This window comes from Suricata suricatta, chromosome 11 (assembly GCF_006229205.1).
Source record: "Suricata suricatta isolate VVHF042 chromosome 11, meerkat_22Aug2017_6uvM2_HiC, whole genome shotgun sequence".
Lineage (NCBI taxonomy): Eukaryota > Metazoa > Chordata > Mammalia > Carnivora > Herpestidae > Suricata > Suricata suricatta.
The window spans coordinates 52,435,604-52,458,588 of record NC_043710.1 but is presented as its reverse complement, the minus strand read 5'-3'; the positions used below and the strand labels follow the sequence as shown (position 1 = coordinate 52,458,588).

At 42.7% G+C, this 22,985-nt stretch overlaps 1 protein-coding gene across 3 annotated transcripts; it reads right to left on the bottom strand.

Annotated features, from left to right (window-relative positions):
• Positions 1-2,519: 2,519 nt before the first annotated feature.
• On the bottom strand, positions 2,520-21,428 carry TRIM6 (tripartite motif containing 6). Of its 3 annotated transcripts, none has more exons than XM_029956376.1 (8): positions 21,399-21,428; positions 13,967-14,455; positions 13,385-13,480; positions 12,492-12,722; positions 10,062-10,084; positions 8,616-8,716; positions 8,289-8,315; positions 2,520-2,606 (listed from the first exon to the last, which is right to left on the bottom strand). In XM_029956376.1, exons 2-8 carry the CDS (start codon positions 14,387-14,389, stop codon positions 2,533-2,535), a joined length of 975 nt encoding a protein of 324 aa, XP_029812236.1. In that variant the 5' UTR covers positions 14,390-14,455; positions 21,399-21,428; the 3' UTR covers positions 2,520-2,532. The 3 variants fall into 3 exon arrangements, with proteins under 3 accessions (XP_029812236.1, XP_029812234.1, XP_029812235.1); XM_029956374.1 differs by lacking the exon at positions 2,520-2,606 and adding an exon at positions 6,901-8,064; XM_029956375.1 differs by lacking the exons at positions 2,520-2,606; positions 21,399-21,428 and adding exons at positions 6,901-8,064; positions 20,731-20,756.
• Between the last annotated feature and the right edge of the window lie 1,557 nt (positions 21,429-22,985).

The window sequence follows — 22,985 nt, the reverse complement described above, 5'->3', positions numbered from 1 at the left end:
ATGTTCACATTGTTGTGCAATCGCTCTCCAGAACTTTCCATTTTGCAAAACTGAAACTCTATAGTGATCAAACTACTCATTCCCCTCCTTCCCTCCAGCCACTGACAAACACAGTCCTTTTTGTCTCTATCGGTTTGACTACTCTAAATATCTCATATAAGGAGAATCATACACTATTTGTCTTGTGATTGGCTTATTTTATTTGTCAAAATGTCAAGTTTCATCCATTTTGCAGCATGTGTCAGAATGTCCTTCCTTTCGGAGGTTGAATAATCTATTATATGTATATACCACTCATTTAAGGGTTCTCAGACCCAATTCCACAGAACACAAAGCAATTCTAGGCAACCACCAGGGTGTCCAAGAATTTAACTTAATTCTGACACCACCTTCCCAGAGATAGCATCAGATTCCTCAGATTCCGTGTTCAGTCCTACAAGACTACCCCTGCCCTCATTTCAGACACCCGGTGTGAGCCCCAGGCAGCTACCTGGGCTTCTGACTTGCACAACCACAACCTCCCCCTTCAGTTCTTTTAATTTGCTAGGGTGGCTCACAGAACTCAGGGAAGCACTTACTTACATTTGCCAACAGAAGGATCAAATCGGCATCCTCATGGAAGAGATGCGTAGGATGAGGTTTGGAGGAAGGGCAAGGAAATCTCTGGCTCTCTGAGTGCACCACTCGGTGGCAAACTCCCCCTGTTCACCAGGCTCGGAGGACCCAGGCCTTTGGGGGTTTTATAGAGGTTTCATTCATAGTTCTGATTAAGTCATCGGCTATTGGGCTATTGGCGGATTCAACCTCAAGCCCCTCAGAATGCCACCCCTTCAATCACAAGTTAGTCCTCCAGGCAACCAGCCTTTAGGGTGGTGTCCAGAAGTCACCTTCATTAACATAACTAAAGATACCTTTATTTGCACTTAATCACAGGAAATTCCAAGGGTTTTAGTTGCTGTGAGCCTGGAACCACTAAAGGAGACCAAAAGCATATGAGGACATGTTTTGGTTGTCTGGGTGACCAGATATATATATTTCTCATAAATCACAATATTGTGACCACATCACCTTTATCCATTCATCCGTTGGTAACCACTTAAGTTGCTTCCACCTCTTGCCCTTTACCCATAATGCCGCTATGAACACAAGTATACAAATATCTCTTTGAGACCCTATTTTTTATTCTTTTGGATATACACCCAGAATGGATTTGCTGGATCATATGGTAATTCTATATTAATTTTTTAAAGCACCATCATACTGTGTTTTCATAACACCTGCACCTACCAGCAATGCACAAGGGTTATATTTAGTCAAACACTTAAAATTTCCAGTGGAGTTATTTTGTTTTTTGTTTCGTTTTAATAGTAGACATCCTAGTAACGCTGACTCACAAAGGTAGTGTAAATAGGTTAAGAAAAAATGTAAGTATTCTCACATAAATATTAAAACATTATCAAAAATGCCAAAGTTTAAATGATTTGCTTCATAAGGCATACATTTAAGTTTTTCTAAATTATGAAAAAATAGATTTTTTTATAGTTAGTGTTTAAAACATATTGATTTTTAAATCTTTTGTGCTGATTTAAAATGGGATTAATCTTTACTAATTTCCATTCAAATGGAAACAAGACTCTTTGGTGCACTAGTGCTAACGATGCATTTATTGGAAATAACACATGTGCAAACCTAATTTAGGGATGGTATTGTGGAGGACGGGATGTGCAGGCTTGGAAAGCCATAAATATCTGACCCATATATGTGGGTCAGAAAGAGAAATATTAAAAAGGTGGCTCTGCTTCTGAGTTCCCTGGGGTAATAGCTGTTCTTGAGACCTTTAGGCAAATACATAAACACACCCATCACTGATATACCTGTTGTGATTCATGACATCCTAACACACAACAACTCCATTTGAAGCAAATGGATGCTATTTTATTTCTGCGGGGTGTAAGTTTAGGGTGGAAGACCTTACCCAGACTACATACTATTGGATCTAAGGTAGGTGGTTAACAATATTAGGACTGTTGTCTACAGTGAAGTTGAGAGCTGGGAAGACTAATACAGTTGTATGCTAGCACCACAGTCACTGGCTAGCAAAGTCAAAAATGTGAACAGGTCTTTCAAACTCAGCATTCTGTGACGTTACAAATTATTAATGTGAAATTGGCCATAGTAGGAGAATATGCACCATGAAAATTGGCAAGTACTACAAATCAGGGTCTTGTTTCTATTTATTTTTTTAATGTATTTATTTGTTATGTTTCTATTTGTTTATTGGTGAGCTGGTTTACCAGCATACCACTACACCAGACTCACAAATAAGGGCTGTCCAAGTAGAATGGAAAGTATTGACGAGGAGGCAGTATGAATATTCTGTGCATGAGGACCCTTCTTTATCTCTCAGTGTGCCAAAGATCCTTGGGCCCCTCCAGTGAGGTTCTACATTGGCCTCCGATCCTGATTATTGTAAACATCCAAGGATTTAAAGGGTCTTATTTATTATTTCCTTGTCCTGCTCCTTCATTATACTCATCCAACATTTGCCATTTGGTTGTTTTGTTCAACATTTTGAAGTCTTACACTGTGCTTCAGCATACTGGGTTCTGGAAACACACAAAGAAAAATGGTAATACAAAATTCACTATTAATTGGAGAAACATGGCTAACTATTCGGATATGCTCTTATCTGAGAAAGGGCTCTGATTGATCAAACTCCTTGTGAAAACAAGGGAAAAGAAATGATCTGTGGGGAGATGTATCAGTAAGCATATTCCTGACACACTGGGAAAATGGTAAGAACTGCCTTGAAAAAAGGTCTTTTTCTCAGCAGGGAGCTAGAGGTGAATTGTCCAGGATCCAGTATGTGGATCAAGACTACTGAAGGATTCATGAGGTATTTGAGAAATTCTAGTATTGAGCTAGACAATCAGCCACTCTAGTGGCAACTTCTGTACACCAGACCCCAATTTCTGGGCCTCTTGGCCTCTATATTCTTCCTCACAGTAGAAAAATTCTCTTTGCCCCTCCCAGAGTATCCAGTGGATACCACTGTTTGTAAGCACTTCAGGCTCTTAGTCTGCTTCAGATTCATCTCCTTTTCCTGCTGTGTTTTCATGAGTGTTGCACGAACAGCTGACCACCAACCTCAGTAGTATCACCACATCTATTTTTAGTCCTTCCATCTCCTCCAATGGCATAGTTTTCCTCAGGTATATGTGTTCTCAAAGTGGTTGTGTGACCACAGAATGACCTGGTGGTAGCTGCCATCAGCAGGCAGGTCCTAACAAGCCTCTACTGGCCCTTCTTTCCTGTGATTTCTTTTCAGTGGTTTCACCATACTGAGAGTTATACAGGAACAAAAACAGGAGGGGATTTTTCTATTGCAGAGATGAGGCAAGTAGAACCTAGAGAGGGAGGTGACTATGTTTACACGTGCTCACCCTGTGCTAATATTTGAGTCAGACACTGAGTCAATGCAGAGATGATGAAGGTTGTTTATCTGTGAACTTCACCAGAGCTCGGATCCCTGAACTTCTCACTATGTCAGTTCAGCACCAAGCTCCTCTCCTGAGAGTGGAGATGGGGATGTCAGATTTCAACAGTCAGAGAGGTCATGGAAGTGATAATATTGGTGGGGTTTCAGACAAATAATTTCTAAACCCATGTTATATTACCCCTACTCTTCATTCTATAGCAAAAAGGATAGGACATAGCTACCTGCCCAGGGAATGCCTTTGTTCTGCTCTTTCCCTGACACTCTAATCATAGTCAGAAAAACCTTCTCAGTTTCATTCAGTTCAGAAAAGTCTTTTGCCCCTTAATCCATTCAGAGAAGATGAATATGTAGTAATTAACAAAATATCTTCAATTCCCAGCTATATTCCTTGAAGCTGTGACAATATTCTTGAACCTCGAAGTCTTATTTTGGAAAAATGGTGATGACAATACCTACAGCCTTGTACTGTTAGAAGCCATTACAGAGGTCATGGGGAGTATTTTTATATCAGTGCCTATCATTGAGATAGAAAGGACTGCTTTCCAGATTCTATCTATTCCAGTGGGTTAGTAATCCTTCAATACATCAGTTTATAGGGGTGCCTGAGTGGCTCAGTTGGTTAAGCATCTGACTTCAGCTCAGGTCATGATTTCACAGTTCATGGGTTCGAGCCCACTGTTGGGCTCTGTGCTGACAGCTAGCTCAGAACCTGGAGCCTGCTTCAGATTCTGTATCTCCGTCTCTCTCTGATTCTCGCCTGCTCATGCTGTCTCTCTCTGTCTCTCAAAAATAAACAAAAAAACTTTTAAAAAATACATCAGTTTATATTACTAGGGTAGGCACTTCAGTGTCCTGATATTCCAGTCTTCGTTATCTTTCCCCCTTCCAGTCTATCCTCAACTCAACTGCTAGATTAATATACCCAATTAATGTTTTCTGGTTTCTTAACTCATCATGGTTGACCATTTACACACAGATTAAATCCAAGATCCTGAATTTATAGTCTGGGCAAATATGCTTTGGCTGCCATCTTTTTTTCAATCGCCCAAATTTACAGTGCCACCACCACACAAAGCTGAAAGCTGTTTTGTTTTCCCCAGAGTCCAACCCATTCAATGTTATCCATAACCAAGTCCCAAGAGTCAAAATAATCATACATTTGTCTCTGCTATTTTATAACGCTCTAATCAATAGCTATGTGCAACGTATATGGTTCATCATACAGGGCTAATATTCTCACTTCTTTTACTTCACAGCTTCATTGATATCCCTGACTGTGGAGTCAAAATATGCATACGGACATATTTCACTGTTTCCCAGCATAAGCTTTCAACTTAAACTTTTCATCATTACCTTAGTCAACATAAAATACAATTCAACTTTCATATTTCTTAGTATCATTCTTAAGTAAGGTAGTTATTCCTACATTTTGAATATTATGAATTCCTTTTGACTCTTTTGTATATACATTTTAAGTGGTTCCCTGACTTGTCTTGGAATATCCATTGTTGGTCCAAACTAAAAGAGGATAGTCTCTAGGTAGCATGATTGACAAATTATGGGTCAAATATTCAGTGGCCATTAATAAAGTATAATTTTCAAAGACTATCTGCTCCTTAGCAGATCCAAAAGCTCAAAGAAAGTTTTGTGCCATCAGTGCATGGCCATTGCCACAAATTCCAATCATCCTCCAATGTGTCTTTGATGTAGAAATCACAGGGATTTGGATTTATTCCATGATCCTAAAGACAGAGCCATCTGAACATTCTGTTGTAGCACAAGGATGCCCTTGTTGCTCTAGAAGCCACTGAAATTAAGCAGATGATATATCAGAGAAGGTGGTATTTTTGATATGCTGCATGGCATGTAATTCAATAGTGATATAATTGGAATGCCATTATAAAATGAAATATAGAAAAGGGAAGTCTATTAGATATTTATGTACAGATTATAACAACAAACAAGAGACTCCAAGTAACCCTGGAGTAAGACTGTAAACTTACATTGTATATGAAGACAAATTGGCTTGTTGATAGGAGTATCAATAACAGTAGCAACGAAACAGTCAAACACATTCCAACCCCTTTTGTTTTGTGATATGAATTAATCTTAAAACATGCAGTATAACTGGTCCTAACTTGTTCTCTATTCAATGGACTATTTTGTTAATTCCTCTTAGTCCATTGGCAAAATTTAGAACCTCTTCAGTGATTATTAAATATTATTATATTATAATTAATAAAGATTACTTAATGAGTCAGGTCTGACAGCTAAAGACAGGGACCAGATGAGGCAGTCATATTCTCTGGCCATGATCTCTTTCTATGATCTTCCACATTGTAAATTTCTAGATATGTTGAGATCTTCTCTCTGCCATTACCTACTTCTACAGAAATGCCTCAGAGGGGCAGGGGGTCAGTGTAGAGATGAATTTATCTGCCTACACTAGGATCCCTGTAGGGATAGAAATTGCATTACAGTAAGAGCTATCAAATAGATAGGCAATGTGTGCCACATATGTAACTTTAAGTTTTCTAGTATCTACATCAAAAAAGTAAAATGAAACCAATGCAGTAAATATATATTTACTCCAGTATGTGCAAAATATTATCATTGCAATCTATAATAGAAAACTTATAAGCTACTTTATATATATTTTTAAAACTAAGCCTTTGGGGTGCATGGGTGTCTCTGCCAGTTAAGCATCTGACTCTTGATTTCAGCTCAGGTCATGATCTCACAGTTCGTAAGATTGAGCCCCATGTGCTTAGGATTCTCTTTCTGACTCTCTCCCACTCTCTCTCTCTATAAATAAATAAATATAAAAAAATAATCTAAGTCTTCCAAATCAGGTGTGCAATATACATGTACAGCACATTTCAATTCAGACTAGACACACCTGAAGTGCTCAGTCCCACTGGTAGCTCTTGGCTACCATGTTGGATAGCTGCTCTAGCTAACTTCTTGGTATCTGTTTCCACTGCCACATCCACCTCATGCTTTCTTTTACAGCTGGCTCAAAAGTTTATAGCACCTCTGCCAAAGTCATAGCGGCCCCTTCACAAAGCTGTTGACATTTGAGCATAAAGGAGGGAAAGCTGGAAAAAAAAATCATTCTCTTTCTTGAAATTCTTTATATTATTTCTTTGTATGTTTTCCTTCCATTCTGGGAGAAAAATCTGTTTTGGATTCATCATTTTCTTCTCTCCTTTTTCTTCTTCAATGAATTTGGGAAATTTGTTTTAAATTTTCAACTACTACCCTTAAATTTTTAAATCATGAAGGTTGTAGTAAAAACTGAAGTTAAAATTTCTTTCTTTGAATTTAAAGCCATCAAAATTAACCCTATAATGGTTTTGGCATTCAATCCTATATATACTTACACAAAAATACAGGGATTTCTTTGTTTGTTTATTGCATTTTATAAAACCTGACAATTATAAGAATGTAACATTACAGGTCAATTTCTTTCATAAACAGAATGGGAATAAAACCTAAACACTGTATTAGCAAAAGCAAATCCAATATTGTATATGGAGAATAATAGTGATTTATTTCAGGATTTTGTGCTGCATTTAAAAATGGAAACAAATCAATGTACTTCAATAACAGAATAAAAATGACTCAAAAAATCTCCATAATTACAGAGAGTCTGTTGAAATTCAATTTTCCATTCAGTATAAAAAAAATTATAGCAAGTAGAAAAGAACTTCCTAAAAATTTGATCCCACGAATCAACAACAACAAAAAGGACCTCATCAAATATCATGCTTAATGGTAACATGGTGAAAGTTACCCCCACACATCCAAAGATCTGTAATTAATTAGTCAGGGATGTTGTTCACTATCACCTCTGGGTATATTCTAGCATTGAGTAAATGTTCAAAGGGAAAGGCGTGAGAGAATTCAGGAGTACAGAAGTTTAGAAAAGAGAGAACTGAGGTACAGATGGACCACAGAGTGGAGGGTACTCCTCAGGTATGGGTGGAGATGGCAGAATGTTTAGGAGCTTGGGCGACGCAGGGTCATCGGGACCACACAGTTGCAGGGATTAAAATAGGGAGAAAGGGTGCTAGGGAAGTAATATTTAGAGAAGGTGTAGATGGGAAAGCCATGGTTCGTGACATTATAAAAGGAGACAGTGCCAGCCTCATAGTCTAAGAAAACTCCAACTCGGCGAGGGGGCACCATCATGGAGAGGAGCAGGGAAGTGGAAGATTCCTCATAGGCTCTATATTCATGTTTATGATGTAGCCCAATCACCCAGTATCCACTTTGAGGCTGATATCTGGAGTAGGCATTTCGATTATTTGTAAACTGGTTAAAACAGTACGTGGATCCCGCTGAATTACTGCACACCCCCAGGATCCAGTCAGTCTTCTTGGCCACATCTACCTCCCAGTAATGTTTCCCGGAGGAGAACTGTTGGGAGCCCAGGATTCCACAGTCATAATGCTCTTCCAGGTAAGACCCAGGCAGCGTGGCACCCACAAATCTCACCTGTCTCCGGTTTTTAGACATGACAAGATTTAAGTTAGCCGTGTGTGGATTCAGAGTCACGTCCACTGTGGGAAAAGATACAACATCAGCAGAGGAGGATGGGTATGTGGGTCTTAAGACACTGAGAAGAAGAAACATAGAAGTGCAGGAATTGGAACTACATGGGGCGATGGAAGGATGGTATTAACACTTTGTGTGCGTCACAGTGTGTGGGTATGTTGGGGGGCAGGGGACACATGTGAAAGAGAATAAGGATATGTTGCTCAAAAACACCATGGTGGCTACTTACCCCAGTAGCTCTGGACATCAGTCAGTTCTGTAATGATAAACAGAGTCAATCAAGTTGCACAGAACTGATAGTCTCAGGTCTGCTGTGTCCCCATCATGGATCATAGATTTGGGGGTGGGGGTGAGGGGCAGGGACTTCTGTAAGGATGTGAGTTGGCCATCTCATTTCCCCTTAAATATGAACTGTATCTTTTGTGGACGCTATGGCTCGCCCTCTCTGACCTCTCTCTGCACCACTATTCCCAAATATCAACTCTACGCTCTATTCTCTTTGTTGTTTGGGCTACAATAATTCTACATCCAAAAGCTGTCCCCTGATTCTCCTCACCTCTAAACACTCGCAGCATCCTTTTCAGATCTGGGGCTCGAAACATACTCTTCAGCTTGGTGGGCAGAGCTTCCGGCTTCTTTAGAGTCAAGAACTCACTTCTAGAGAGAAGAGACCTTATAAATTTCCCACACTGCTGACTTTAGGTTCTTCCAACACCCGTCTCCCTCATCTCCCAGGTCCCTGGGAGAACTGTGATACTCTTCCCTGAAGAAAATTAGCATAATTCAGCAAAGAGCTCTAGCATTGGAACCAAGGACCTGGACTAAAAACTCGCTTTTCAGCATCTGTGTAAACTGGTAAGATCTATCCCTTCAAAGACTAATTTTGGTTGGTTTGTTTTATTGTTTTTGTAAAATACAATCGTTTCCCTTCTCTCTCTACATCCTAAGATTATATAAAATTAAATAAACGTGACTGCGAAATCCTTTGCTACCTCTAAAACAGATACAAAATGCTTACAAGGTCAGTGCCACCGTGGAGGGTCTACTACAAAGGGCCGTGTTGAAGGGAGAATGCCAGAAACCTGCTGTCAGGGCTCTGAGAATCCTGAGTAAAGGGCTTCCTCTGAAGAATCAGTTTAGGCCTTAAGGTCTCCCAAAGGCCTAGGGAGAAAGGCCTTCAGAAGGAGGCCTGTCTTCAGGAAAATTATGCCAGTTGGAGAAAGGAGACATCTCCTCCAAACTAAGGGTGAAGACATCAGAAAGGACAACAGCTTCCATGTTTCATGTGTTTGTGAGGAGCATAAAGGTATCGGGTGTGTGGACAACCTTAGATGTCACCTTGATGAATGAAATTCTAGAGTATGTGATAGAGAAGAGAATAGGTTTTGTTCCAGCCCTAAAACAACTCTTCTCAAGACCTTATGTTTATATTTTTATTGGATCTGAGGAAAATGGAAGTCTGAGGGGAAATAGGTAGCAAGGTAGGACTGTTTTAAAGCCAAGGGAAAAGGGAAATTGAAGGCAGATGCCCCAAGAGCTGATTCTCAGACCTGGGGAAACACAGATGGGAAATTTCCCTCTGAAAAAAGACATGGACAAAGAATATCTGCTGTGTAGTTTGAAGTAGCTATAAACTACTGGAATCAGGGCTGGAAGCAGGTAGAGTTTTGTGGCAAAGAGGTTCCACCATAGGATATTGGAGAGTTAATGATACTACAACTTTTTATTCTTAAGAACTACTGTCCCCAATTTGTGACACCCACTCACAGCCCACTCCCCCCCCCCCATCACTTAAATTCTCCTACCATAGAAACCAGGTCATTCCCTTTATTTTGGGGAACCCAAAAATTTTGATGATGATCAACTCAGAACATCATAGTCCTAAATCTTTCCTGCCCTGTGATTTTTCTTTTTTCCTTTTCTACTGACTGCAAGATAACTCTATGGGTATAGGGATCTTTCATCAATCCAAGGGAACTACCTTGTGTTCTCCTGCACGTACCTTTTCACGACATCACTCACATCCTAGGGAGGAAAGAGAAATGTTAAGTCAAGGAGTAATAGGCCTTGTTCTCTAACACAGCCTCATCCACATTCCTTATCCCATCCCCATCACCCCATGATATCATGGAAATAAAGATGGACCCAATATGGAGGCCACAAAGTGGAGATAAGAACTCAAAGTAGACTGTCCCTGAGAACCTATGTAGAAATGTTGGGAAATGATTCAACTCACTCAATAGTACCTTTATTTTGACAATAGTACCTTTATTTTGACAATAGTGTATGTGTGTATAATGTTATATATGAACATCATCTATTAGCACTAGAGAATCTCACATGATTAAATCATTATTTCTGTCCTTGAGATGCTTACATTCTAGTTGCTAAAGATACAAGAGCCTTATTTCTCAAACTTTGCCTCTTCTAACTCTCTATGCTATCCTCACTGACTTTATCCAGTTTTCTTGATTTTGACACACACACATGTTGATGATTCCCAAATTAGTACTTCTGCTCAGATCTCTCCCATCTACAGCCACAGACACCACAGACTCCAAATGTTTAAAGGACAACTTACTTCTTCTGCAACTATGAGGTCTCTTAATCTTCCACCTTCTCAGTGTTTCTAGCATTCATTTAAGTCACCAAATTTAGACAAAGTATCATCCTAAAAACTACTTTACATTCACCCTGATGTCCCATCTTAGACTAAGCCAGTCCATTTCACACTCATAACTTCTTTTAGCCACCTGGTCTCACTGTCATCATTGCCACCTCCAGCCTCATTTGAGCAGAATTGCCTCATGGCCTCCCACTTAGTCTCCCTAACCTCTGCCCCATTATCAAAATGACCGAAGAAGAGGCCAATGGTTTGGTCTATTTTCTCTATGTTGGGATTATCTTTAGTTGCATTTGACAGAAATGCAATTCAAGGTGGCCTATATGTGGGAAGCAGCAGAAGTGGTGGATGTGTTAACTTACACCGAATACCTAGGACTGGTCAGCCTTCAGGCATGGCTGTACTCCGGAACCTAAATGGCCAAATCAGGGTGCCACTTTGTGGCTCTTTATGTTAGTGTTATTCTCAGGGGTCACATTTTGAACTTGAAAGCTGTGGGCTTGCATCAGCTATCAAATCTTACTGTGCAACAGTGTCCCACAGATACGGAAAAGAGAAGAGGAATGCGTCGTGCTGGGAAAACTCTAGAAAAACTGTGAGACAGCACTCAAGTTAAGAGGCCTCCTGAGCAAGTCATACTAATGGGTGTGAGAATTTACACAGGTGCCTGGGTGAGTGACATACACTGGTGATTCCTTTTCACGTACAGAGCAAGTTTTACATCCTGAGGGGTCTATGGAGGGGCAAGTATGGGGGCAGGGAGAAATGTCAGGGTAACCCAATGTCAAAGATGAAGAAAAAGGGCAAGAAGAATAAAACAAAGATGGGAAATCAGGAGCAGTGCAGAAGGAAGGCTCCGATAGGCAGAATGTAACTACCCCATGACCCCAACACTAGGGCTCAAGAATAAGCAATGATTATTCCACCACCAAAGGGAGAAGAGGAAAGCAAGAAGGCAAACAGAAAGTAAGGAACAGCCTGAAGGTTCTAGAAGGTTACAAAGTACATCCTGTTTCTACTTCATAGTCACACTATTTACTCTGTGTAGAAAAAAGCTGTTCAGATTTTAACTTCAGTTCAAGCTCCTGCATCAAATCTCTTCAGATTTGACACCTTGCACCTTCCCAACACACACGCGCTGCGCGCGTGTGCATGCACCCACGCGTGCACACACACACACACACATACGACTCCAGGGTTCTTTGTGCCTTAAAAAGACTTGTTTGAACTTCTACTGCAACACCATAAATGACTCTGCCCTAAGAAGACAGTAGCACAAAGAAGGGTTGGTGATTACATACAGAATCTCTAAGTACTTGAGCTCTGTATGTGTTTGCTAGGGACTAAACTGAGAGAAAAGTACCTCCTGGCAAATCCCAACTCAGAGACAAAAGGTGCTGAATGCATACAGCCTCTCAACGGGAGAAGAGGGATTAGATCCCGCCCAAGGGCTATTTGGCAATATCTGGAGGATTTCTGGTTGTCAGAATGGACAGGGGGTGGAGCTACTGGCATCTAGTGGGTGGAACCAGGGATGCTGCTAAACATCCCTGTATCAAAGAGAGTTTTGGACCATGGTTTATAGATAATAAATAAAAATGGACATTCCCCTAGCATTTGTACTTTAATTCTTCTATGCTTTACCCATGACCCCTGAACAGTTTAACAGGTAAGAGGCCCAAGTGCACCAAACGAAATGTTGTCTTGCCCCAACCAGGTCATCAGTCCCATTTAAGAAGGGAAAGAAAGTTAGTCTCTCTTTGCCTGGACCCTCAGATTAGGGATTAGGGACTCCTTCACGAGTCTCACCTGCAGCAGCTCCATTGCCGACCCCTGACACCGAAGCTCCAGGTCTGAGATGAGCTCCCTCAGTGACTGGCTCTGCTGCTCCAGCTCATCCTCAGCCTCTTCTAAAATACTCAGCCCCTTCCTCTCTTCCTCCTCCAGCTTTTTCAACTGTCGCTGTTCTTCTTTGTCCAGGATGTTTCTCAATTTATTAAACTCTGTCTGGATCCTGTGTCTCTCAGGTCCCATCTGATTCTTCAGGAACATGCAAGAAAAAGAGGCTGCTAGTCTGCTGAGCTGAGGGTCTCCTCTCTGGAGCAGGGGTTGGGAAGGTGTCAGGCTCAGCACTGCTTTCTGGGGCCAGGTCTCACTGAGAGAGGAGCAAATGGGGGAGGAAGTCCTGTAGAACCTGTTCTTCCCTTCCAGTCTCTTTTCTGCTCTTCCCAAACCATGAGCCCCAGGCTACCTTTTCTAGGCCTCCTAGATATAGTCTGTGGCTCCTGGGTGAGGTCTAGATTCCAAGCTGCCTCCATGGCCTTCCATGAGTCTTCACTGGCCTCTTCTTCCAATTCTGAGGACCAAGGTGGGAATGACTGACCTGTCGTTCCAGCAACTTTCAGAGCTTGAAACCATAGAACAAGGTCTGGAATCAGGATTGGGGGCCGCCAATGGCCATTCCTCACCTATGTAACTATCTTCAAAAACCTCAATTCTTTTCTGATGTGTTCATTCTCTAACTCCTCCTTCCCCATCTCCACAGCAAGAACGAGACCCTTGTTTGTCAGGGTAGCAGTGAAGGACGGGGCAAGGGAAGCTCTTCCGGTCAGATGATGGAGCAGACAGGACCAGTTGCCCTCAGTTCCCACGTCCTGCCCTGATTCCTGCCCCAGGACACCTTCAGGAAGAATCTCTCTTACCTTCCAGGATGTCCTCTTCCCTATGATCACGGTTTTTAGTCTCTCAGCTTCCTGCTGCTCTTGCCTCAGTTTCCTCAGAGACTCCTGGAACTTTTCCTTAAAGAAACATCAGATCAAGCAGGATCAGGCACCAACCTGTCTCGGTGCCCAGAAGAGAGTGAATGGGGAAGAGATTATGCGGACCTCAGAAGCCTGTCCTGTTGGGGCTGAAGAACTCAGAAGGCCTGAGGATCTTTTATGCCCAGTGGGGGCAGGCTGACTGTCTCCCTCCCAGGGAAAGAACCTGCTCACGAAGGACAGCCCTCTTGTTGCCGTGTATTCCCCACATTAGATCCACCAAGGTCCCTAGTTGCTCCCGCTGCCCCCCCCTCCCCCGCAGCATCCAATGCTCATGCAGGGCAGGTCTTGAGCACCAAGAGAGAGATAAAGTCTCTCCCCTTGGGCAGTGGGGACCTTGTCTAGGTTCATCCTCTAGGTAAATGGGAAAACTACAAAGAAATTAGACTGCAGCATGAAGAAAAGTTACAATCTCGTGCCAAGGCCCCGTGCTCCTCCTTGCCTTCCCTCTGTGTGGGCCCCCACCTGGTACTCGTGGGCGACCTCCTCCATGAGGAGCGTGGGGTGGCCGCGGTGCTCCTGAGACCGCTCGCAAAGCCAGCAAATGAGCTTTCCATCTTCCTTACAGAAGAGCTGGAGTTTCTCTCCATGGTGCGCACAGAGACTTGCCTTCAGCTGCATCCCGGGGCCCAACACCACCTCTCTGAGCCTCTCTGCTATGTTGGCCAGGTGCCGATTCGGCCGCAGGTCCCCAAGCCGATAGCTGGTCTGGCACACAGGACAGCTGCTTTCCCCTTCTTGGCCCGTCACCCGTTCCATGCTGTTCCCTGCAATGCAGGTCTGGCAAAAGCTGTGGCCACAGTCTATGCTCAGGGGCTCCTTCAGGAGCTCCAGGCAGATGGGGCAGGTCACCTCCTCTTGTATGTCCACCAGCACTGCTGAGGTCATTGTAGCTACACTCCTGGCTCCTGACTGTCCGGCCAGGACTTCTAAGGCACTTCCTGCTTACAGATCCTGGGTAGATGGGCAAACAAAAAAGGGTCAGAGTAAGAAAAGAGGGTGAATACTGGGTGGCTCAGTCAGTTAAGTGTCTGACTTCAGCTCAGGTCATGATCTCACAGCTCATGAATGTGAGCCCCGCGTTGGGCTCTGTGCTGACAGCTCGGAGCCAGGAGCCTGCTTCGGATTCTGTGTCCCCTTCTCTCTGCCCCTCACCCACTCATGCTTTGTCTCTCTCTCAAATGTAAATAAACTTAAAAAGAAAGAAAGAAAAAGAGGGAGAGAGAGAAAGGAAGAAAAGAAAAGAAATTAGGGTGATTAAAAGGGTGACAAGTATCCTGGACTAAGAGATCAGATACCTGGGGCAAGAAGGGCTTCTTATTCTGGCTGCAAACATGTTATTTACCCCAGCTCATACTGGACGTCAATTTGTGGTCTTGCTAGAGCAAGAATTATACTCTCTCTCTAGTCCTACTGGATGGAGGGACCAACTGTGGCTCATGACAAGTGGCCTTGTGTGAGCCACCACCTGTTTGATCTTTTCTCATCCATCACACACACCCTCAGTGCTAAAAGCACCAAAATGCACAGCTGCCTCAGGATGTCTGCACTCACTGTTACTGCTTCAAGAAAGATCCTTCACCCTAATATTCGCCTGACTCAGGGACTTCATGCTACACTCTTCTTTCATGCTCTCTTTTCAGAAAAGTCGGCTGTCTAGCCTAACTGAAGCATGGCCACCCATAAAAATCACTCCTCATATAACAACCTGCTTCGCTGTACTTTTTATCACCACCTAAATGTATATCTTCAATTGCCTGAATCCTCCCAATAGAATTTAAGTTCAAAAACAGACTGTTTTTGTTCATTACTGTACCTCAGAACTAGCAGTGGATCTATTGCTACTTGGCTACATGGATCCTCAGATTTATTTTTAAACTTTAATTCCAGTATAGTTAACAGACAGTGTTACACTGGTTTCAAGTATAAGGTCCTCAACTTTTGAGGAATAAAAATCCAGAACCTCCTTCCTCATGAGCTTTCCTGTGAGAGTCATTTATTGCAAAGATACTTCCACCTTCTAACAGTTCTGTTCCACACAGAGCCCTTTCATCCCTCATGGTCACCTTCCCAGAAAAAAACAAAAGCACCAGCAATGACCACAATAACATGAGGAAATATTTTTATACCTAGTTGTGATTTAGAAATCACATTCCCCTGATTTCTTTATCCCTCATAGAAAAACTGAATAAATAAGAGTATTTTTGGCTCTTTGATAAAATAGAGACAGACATTAAGTGACATTATAAAATCAAACAGCTTGTAAGTCATAGAGTTGGCAAAACCTAACATGTCCATAGTCCTAGTTCAAGGTGCTTTCCTCAACCTCAGAACTTTAACCAGACGTTTGTTAGTAAAGATGGTAAAATTCACGCACAGACCTGGTGCTTTAGGGATGTGGAAATGAGAAAGGTCCTGCTTGATGAAGAAATTTTACCAGGGCCTGTTGTAAATTTTGACAGGAGCCTTAAGGGACCCATGTGTTGGGAGGGGAGAGAGGCGAGGGGGGGGGTCATTGAGGCCACATGCCCTTGTAGTATAGGAACAGTCCCCAGAGAAAGACCTGAGGAACATGTATAAAGGGACAAAAAGGTCTTATAGCATTTCAGGGAAGTATCGAATCACTAATGGATTAGAAGTGTGTAAAAGTGGGAGGAAGGCAGGAATGAAGTATTGATACATGCTTCAACATGAATGACCTTGACAACATCAGGCGAAGAGAAAGAAACCAGACTCAAAAGATCACATACTATAGGATTCCAGAGTAGGCAAATCTTAGACATGGAAAATAGATTTGTTGCTGAGGGAGACAGAATGGGGAGTGACTGCTCATAGGTTTGGAGTTTCTTTATGGGGTAATGAAGATTCTGGAATTAGATAGTGGTGCTGGTTGAACATATTTGTGATTATACCAAAAAACACTGCATGCCATTAAAGGGTAAAATTCATCATATGAGAATTGTATCTCAATAAACTAAGTGCATGAGAGGAAGAAAGAAGAGGATAGGGCTTACCCATGACCTCCAGTGCAGAGCTCTCCCTGACTCAGTTTGTATACAAGGCACGTGATGGGAGAGGACTGGAGAGTCAAGCATGTTTATATAGCTGCTGTGGGGAGATAATGATGAATGAAACAAATACTCCCTGAGGGCATATACAATTTAGACTCCCAGCAGGAGACAAATCCACTCTTGAAGACACAAAGATAGATAACCATGATTAATGCAGACCGGTGTATATGAAGTATGTATGAAGGAAATAATCATCAATACCATTTTCCGATCACTTCTGTGTGCTAGGCGATGGCTGAACTCTTTATAGATACTGTGTAAGCAATCCCAACAATAATTCTATCAAGGAAGTTTAATAATGCCTATTTTCTGAACGTGAAAAGTGAATTTCTTAAAAATACATTTAATTACCAAAAGTCTCAGAGTAAGTGACAAAGTAAAAATTACAATCCAGTTTTATGCAGCTTTGAAGCTCAGGTTATTAATCAGTGACCCATCTGGTCTTTAAAGGGAGAGAACGTTTTCTTCATGCTACTCACAGCACCTGCAACGGCACTCTGGTCATGAAGTGGCTCCGTGTGTTTCTGTCCATATCCTGACCAGCTCTGGTCTCACTCTTTGGCTGCACCAATTCAGAATGGAAGCCCAGTTCTTCCTAGCTTTTAAAAGCATCCAACAGCTTTTCCTAAGTCATCTGCAGGCTCCTTCCCCAGCCCAACTCTGCTTCATTCCTGGCATCCCCTCCGCGACTCAGGCTGCTTCCTTTACCCTGGCAGCATAGGGCAGAAAAGAAGGCACTGGTACTAGAGGAACATGGACCCAGGTCTAAATCCTGAATGTCTCAGTGTCTAGTTTTGGAACACTGGAATAATTCCTGATCTGAGATGTGGCTTCATCTTTTGTGCACTGCTGAGTCATTCCTCCCTTAGGAGTAGAGTTGTGATAATTGTCTGTGCCAATGCATAGGACAGTCTCAAAAACTAGTACGGCTATACCTAAGCTGGCACTGGTCTCTGATCTTCCGGTGCTCTTACCTCTCTCCATGAGAAAAAGGGCCTCTGGATACCTTTACCAGGGACAGAGAAAAGTCTGGTAGATGGATAGCCCAAAATAAGTATCTGTTATGAGAATTCATGAATCACTTTCTTACTGCTTTTCATATCTTCTTACTTCCTTTGGACCTACAAGGAAAATCCACTCTTTCAATTCATAACCAGATTTAATGAGATGGCATTGAAGGACAACATGAGAAGGTTCAACCTGAGCCAGTTGTCTCTGTTCCTGGGACAAGGGCCAGTTAAGAAAGCTAGAAGCTTCTCTAACTAAATGACTAGAAATGCTAGAATTTACTCCAACCTTATTTTCTGTCTTTGCTGAAGTTAGATGTCCATCTCACTGAAAAACACTATTTTATTCTCATTATTAGAAGTTTTCAGTTGTTAAAATAGATTACCATTGTCTTAAATTACATGAGAATTTTTTAAAGACATCTTCCTTATGTATGTGTAAGTATGTATATATGTATGTATGTATGCATGTATGGAGTGGAAGCCATTTGCTGGCCTAGCTGGAGCCTTGTCTAGGATAGAAAGAGCCAGCTCACAAATGCACTGCCTAGTTGAAAGCACACGAGCCCTGGGGTTCCAGTTGTGACCTTCACAAACAGGACAGACCACGGGGCATTTCTGTCTCATAAAAGCAATGTAATGCTATAGTACCCAACACCTGGAATAATCCATAAATCCATTAACTGGTAAATGAACAAATTGTGGGATATCCATACAATGGCATATTAGCAAATATTAAAATGGAATGGATACTTACAAGAAGATAAATCTCAAAAGCATTATACAAAGGGAAAGAAGCTAGATACCAAAGTTATGTTTCAGTAGGATTCCATTTATATGAAATCCTAGAAAAAACAAAACCAGTATACTACTTGAAAACTGACTAGTGGATGCCAAAGCCCAGGACTGAGAAGAGGATTATTTGCAACAAAACACAAGGAACTTTTCGGGTGATGGAAATGCCCTTTATATAGGATTATGTTGGTGGTTACCAATTGTCTACATATCAAAGCTCATAAAATTGTATGCTTAAAGTTGATTAACTTAATAGACGTAAAATATAACTCATTAGAGCTGACAAAAACAGAACAAAGAAAAAACGTACTGAGAAAAATTAAGACTTGACTTTCTGATCTTCGAAGCATAAATTAGATGTGAGCTGTCAAATATGGTAACCATTTGCAGTGTGGCTAGTCAAAAATGAGATGTTTTAAATATAAAATATACACCAGATTTCAAAGATTTTGTTAGAAAAAAATAATCTAAAACACAGTAACAGTTTTTATATTGATTACACATCCTAGTTAAATAAAATATATTTTAAAATCTCTTTCACCTGTTTCTTCTTTTTAATGAGGACACCAGAAAATTTTAAATTACATATGTGGTCCCATTATATGTCTATATTTCTTGTTCACCTAATGCAGTACTATAGATAGTCAAGACAGAGAAAGATTTTTGAACAGAAAAGATGATGTAAGAGTTGATGTCTTGTCAAAGGGTATAAAGTGGAGGCTGCAGAAAGGAAGAAATCATGAAGGAGGGGAGCACAGAGCTGGCATGTTTGAGTAACCCTTGCCCAGATCCCTGAAGGCCCCTAGCCACCTGTGGCAGTGGAGCGCAGCCCAGAGGGGATAGAGCAGGTCAGCTCAGTCTCCCTTGGACGCCAGTCTCAAGAGCGGGAGTGGCTGGGTAGAGATGACAGCCTGGCAGTAAGAGTGCAGATCCCAGAGCCTGAGGTGCTGGAGTTCTGAGGATCAAATTTGCAAATGAAAGAGGCCAAATTCAAAACCTGGTGGAACTATTAAATGAGAAGCAGATGCCTGAAAAAGAAGGTCAGTTGGCTAATTCAGCATTGGCATCCATTGGAGTCTTTATGCAGAATCTCAGCCTCACCCTGGCCAATTCAGTGTCTGCAATTTAATAAAGGTCTCCAGGTGACGCCCATACACAGGAAGGCTTCAGAAGCACAGTTTTTAGATAAGGGTGCTTCCTCCTCAGGCAGATGCAACGCAGGGAGCAAAATAGTTAGAAAGGGGTGGGGGAGAGGAAGAGTCAGAGAATGGGCTGATATTTAGATTTGAAATATCTGATAGAACAAAAGCTCACAATTAAGTATCAAACGGCTTCATAAAAAGAAAGTCAGTGATCGGGCAGGGACTACTAAAGGTTAGCACAGGCTGGGGGGGGGGGGTGCGCTCAGAATGAGTTAGAAATAAGATGGGCAGGGTTGCCCCCACCTGCCCCTCAACTGGGAGGTCTACTCAAAATGCAGTAAAAACCTAATCAGGTGGAAACTACATTCATAAATGAATTTGGTTTCTCATGCTTAGGGAATAATAGTATTTTTTTAGCCCTTTGTGTAGGGTTATATTCTACTTTAACCTATTATCTGGAATGTATTATTTAACAGGTGGCACCTGCTAAATATTTCAATTGGAATATAATCAGCTTCAATTGTTTTTTAAATTTACTTGGGAAGAATCTCTATCCCATTCATTTCTGAAGCTTGTAGTAACTTTGCAAATTCTTAAAATATGGCCCTGCACACGTTTTCTTCTTCTCCAGGAGTTTTAGATAATCCATTAACTGAGGTTTTTTTTTTCCCCTAAACAATAGTTCATAAAATCCTTATTTTCCCCGTGCATTTGTGAATTCCACTTGAAATCCCAAATTTTTAAAACTCTTGTTCAATTTTAACTTTTTAGGTGTTAGCCATATTCTTATTTATTATAATGCATTTTAACGTATTGTGTTCCTCACTCTATCCTTGCAAAAATCGTTTTAATTGTGGATTTTAAAAACTTGGCATTGAGTTTGTCAAGAATAATGACTTAATAAGTTACTCTTTGCAGTCGCCTATGTGTTTAAACCCACACTTAATCCTCACCAAAACTCTAGGGTACAAATATTACTCTGTTCATTTTATAGATGGGAGAGACAAGTTCAAAGAGGTCAGGGTCAGAGGCCGAATTTGGACACAGGGGGTTCTCAAGCACAGATTTCTGCCTCCATTGATTAATTAATGCTGTCACTGTCACAATCTGAATTCACTGAATTGCGGTGAGAATGGAAAGGAAATAACGATAAACCCGTCTATATCAGGAACTCGGAAAGGGAAGGGACTTCATGTCTTATACTGCCCTCTCACCTTGGCCCTAAGTGACAGTAAGTGACGCATCACAGAAAGGCAAACATCTCTCGGTGGCCAGCACGTCGAAAGAGTGAGAAGCCAGAGAGGATCCGGCTGTGAGCAGCCCCGGGTGGACAAGACTCCCCTAGTAGTTTTAAGTAGATAGTGAAGGCCAGAGGGCGCGGGGCCTGCTCCTTTCCTGAAAGGCAGGACTCCAGGGCCAGCCCCGCCTTCGAACAGGCTGGCAGGTCTGGCGAGGGCGGAAGGCTCACTCCCCAGCCCCCTGGCGAGAGGTCAAGGCCTCCCGGGGGGAGGATGAGCGGTGTCACTTCCTGGGGCAGAGAGGCTGAGACGGGGGAGGGGGTGCTGACCTCGGAATCCACGCCGTCCCACGGTTTGCGCCCATTCCCGAACCGGTAACTTCCAGGGCCGCACCTCGCCTCCCCCGCATCGTGCCTGCCGCCCCCCAACACCACCCTTTATACAGACCACTCCCGGCTCCCAAGCCAGGGGTCGCCGGGCCTTCCGCGCTGCCTTGCCAAACTCGAGTCAACTCGAAACCGCAGAGGTCTCCCTCGCTGAGATCCACCCCACGACGTCCCCCCGCACCCCAGCCTGCAGGACGGGCGGTACCCGGCGCCAGCGGCGCCAGCGGCGCTGGCCAGAAAACAGACTCGCTCACTAACCTGGACTCGGGGGCCCGGATCGGAGCCGAGGACTCGCAGGCGCGGCAGCCTCCACCCCTGCCCGGGGACTCCGGGCCCAGAGGCGGGGCAAGGCGAGGGCTGGAGGTCGCTGATAGGGCCGGCGCGTCCGGCCGCGCGGGGCCACACTCCTGGGGTGGTGGCCGGGGCCCCACCTGCCAGCGGGGGCGCTGTTCGGCTCACCTGGGAGCCACGAGTCTGGGCCCTTGGAGAGCACCTGAGCGCCTGGAGCGCACTTGTGCATCGTCTTGGCTTTCCCGGAGTTTTCTGACCTCGTGTCAGGGTTGAGCAACACTGATAATATACCCGTACGCGCTATTAATTAAATCGCCTGAATAAAAAATCCAAACGAATACGAGTAGGTAAAAACCGCCTCCCATCATAATGGTATGTTTTGCAAAGACATTAAAATTTATTAACTTAAATTTTGTATCTGCAATTTTAACCTGTGTGACCTATGTACCAAAAGATGGTAGATAACGTGTTTTTAGGTCCTTGTGAATCCGTGTAAAGCTTACGAAGCCTAAGAGCTGTAACCATAAGGTTTCAGTAGCACAGCAACTCTTAAGAAGAAAAGGAAGGGCAAACTTTTTGCCCCAAGAGAACTGAGGAGATGAGCCAGACCCCGTCTGTGAAAGAGGATTGTCCGATGGGCGCCTACCAGGAAGAGAGTGTCCTGATAGAAGTGAGGACAGAGGGTTGGGCAACTTGGCTCTTTTCACTCAGTATACTACTTTTAATGTTCATTCATATTGTACCGTGTATGAGTGCTTTATTCCTTTGAGGGCTTAATAGTATTCCGTGGTATGGATTTTCCACATTTTGTTTATCCATTCATCAGTGTGTAATTTTTTAATGTTTATTATTTTTGAGAGAGGAAGAAACAGAGTGTGGGCAGGGGAGGGACAGAAAGAGGGAGACACAGAATCGGAAGCAGGCTCCAGGCTCTGAGCTGACAGCACAGAGACTGATGTGGGGCTCGAACCCACGAAATGTTGAGATCGTGACCTGAGCCAAAGTCAGACTCCTAACCAACTGTGCCACCCAGGTGCCCCTAATTCTTTTCTAATGTTCATTTATTTTTTGAGAGAGAGACAGAATGCGAGCAGGGGAGAGGCAGAGAGAGAGGGAGACAGAATCCAAGCAGGCTCCAGACTTTGAGCTGTGAACACAGGGCTTACCCAGGCTCAAACTCAGGAACAGTGAGATCATGACCTGAGCTGAAATCTAGAGTCAGATGCTTAACCAACTGAGCCACCCAGGCACCCCAGTTTTTAGACATTTTAGACTGTTTCTACTATTTACTTTCATGCATAATGTGACTATGAATTTTCTTGTACAATTTTCTTAAACATAGGCTTTTTGTTTTTCTTGGGTGTATATACATAAGAGTAGAATTGCCAGTTCATGCATTTACTGTTTTGAGAATCTTCCAGATTGTTTTTCAACGCCATTTTACATTCCTATCAGCAGAAGGAGAGGATTCTAATTTCTCCATATCGTTGCCAGTATTTCTTATGCTCATCTTAGTCTTTTATAGCCATCTTAGTGGGCATGTGGTGGTTTCTC

Bases quoted from the DNA above. Each gene is read 5' to 3' on its own strand.
- TRIM6 (XM_029956374.1), bottom strand. From the start codon at position 14,389: ATGACCTCAGCAGTGCTGGTGGACATACAAGAGGAGGTGACCTGCCCC. The intron at 13,481-13,966 runs GTGGGGGCCCAC...TGTTTCTTTAAG, and splicing joins AGGTCGCCCACGAGTACCAG to GAAAAGTTCCAGGAGTCTCT. The intron at 8,316-8,615 runs GTGAGGAGAATC...TTATCATTACAG, and splicing joins GATGCTGCGAGTGTTTAGAG to AACTGACTGATGTCCAGAGC.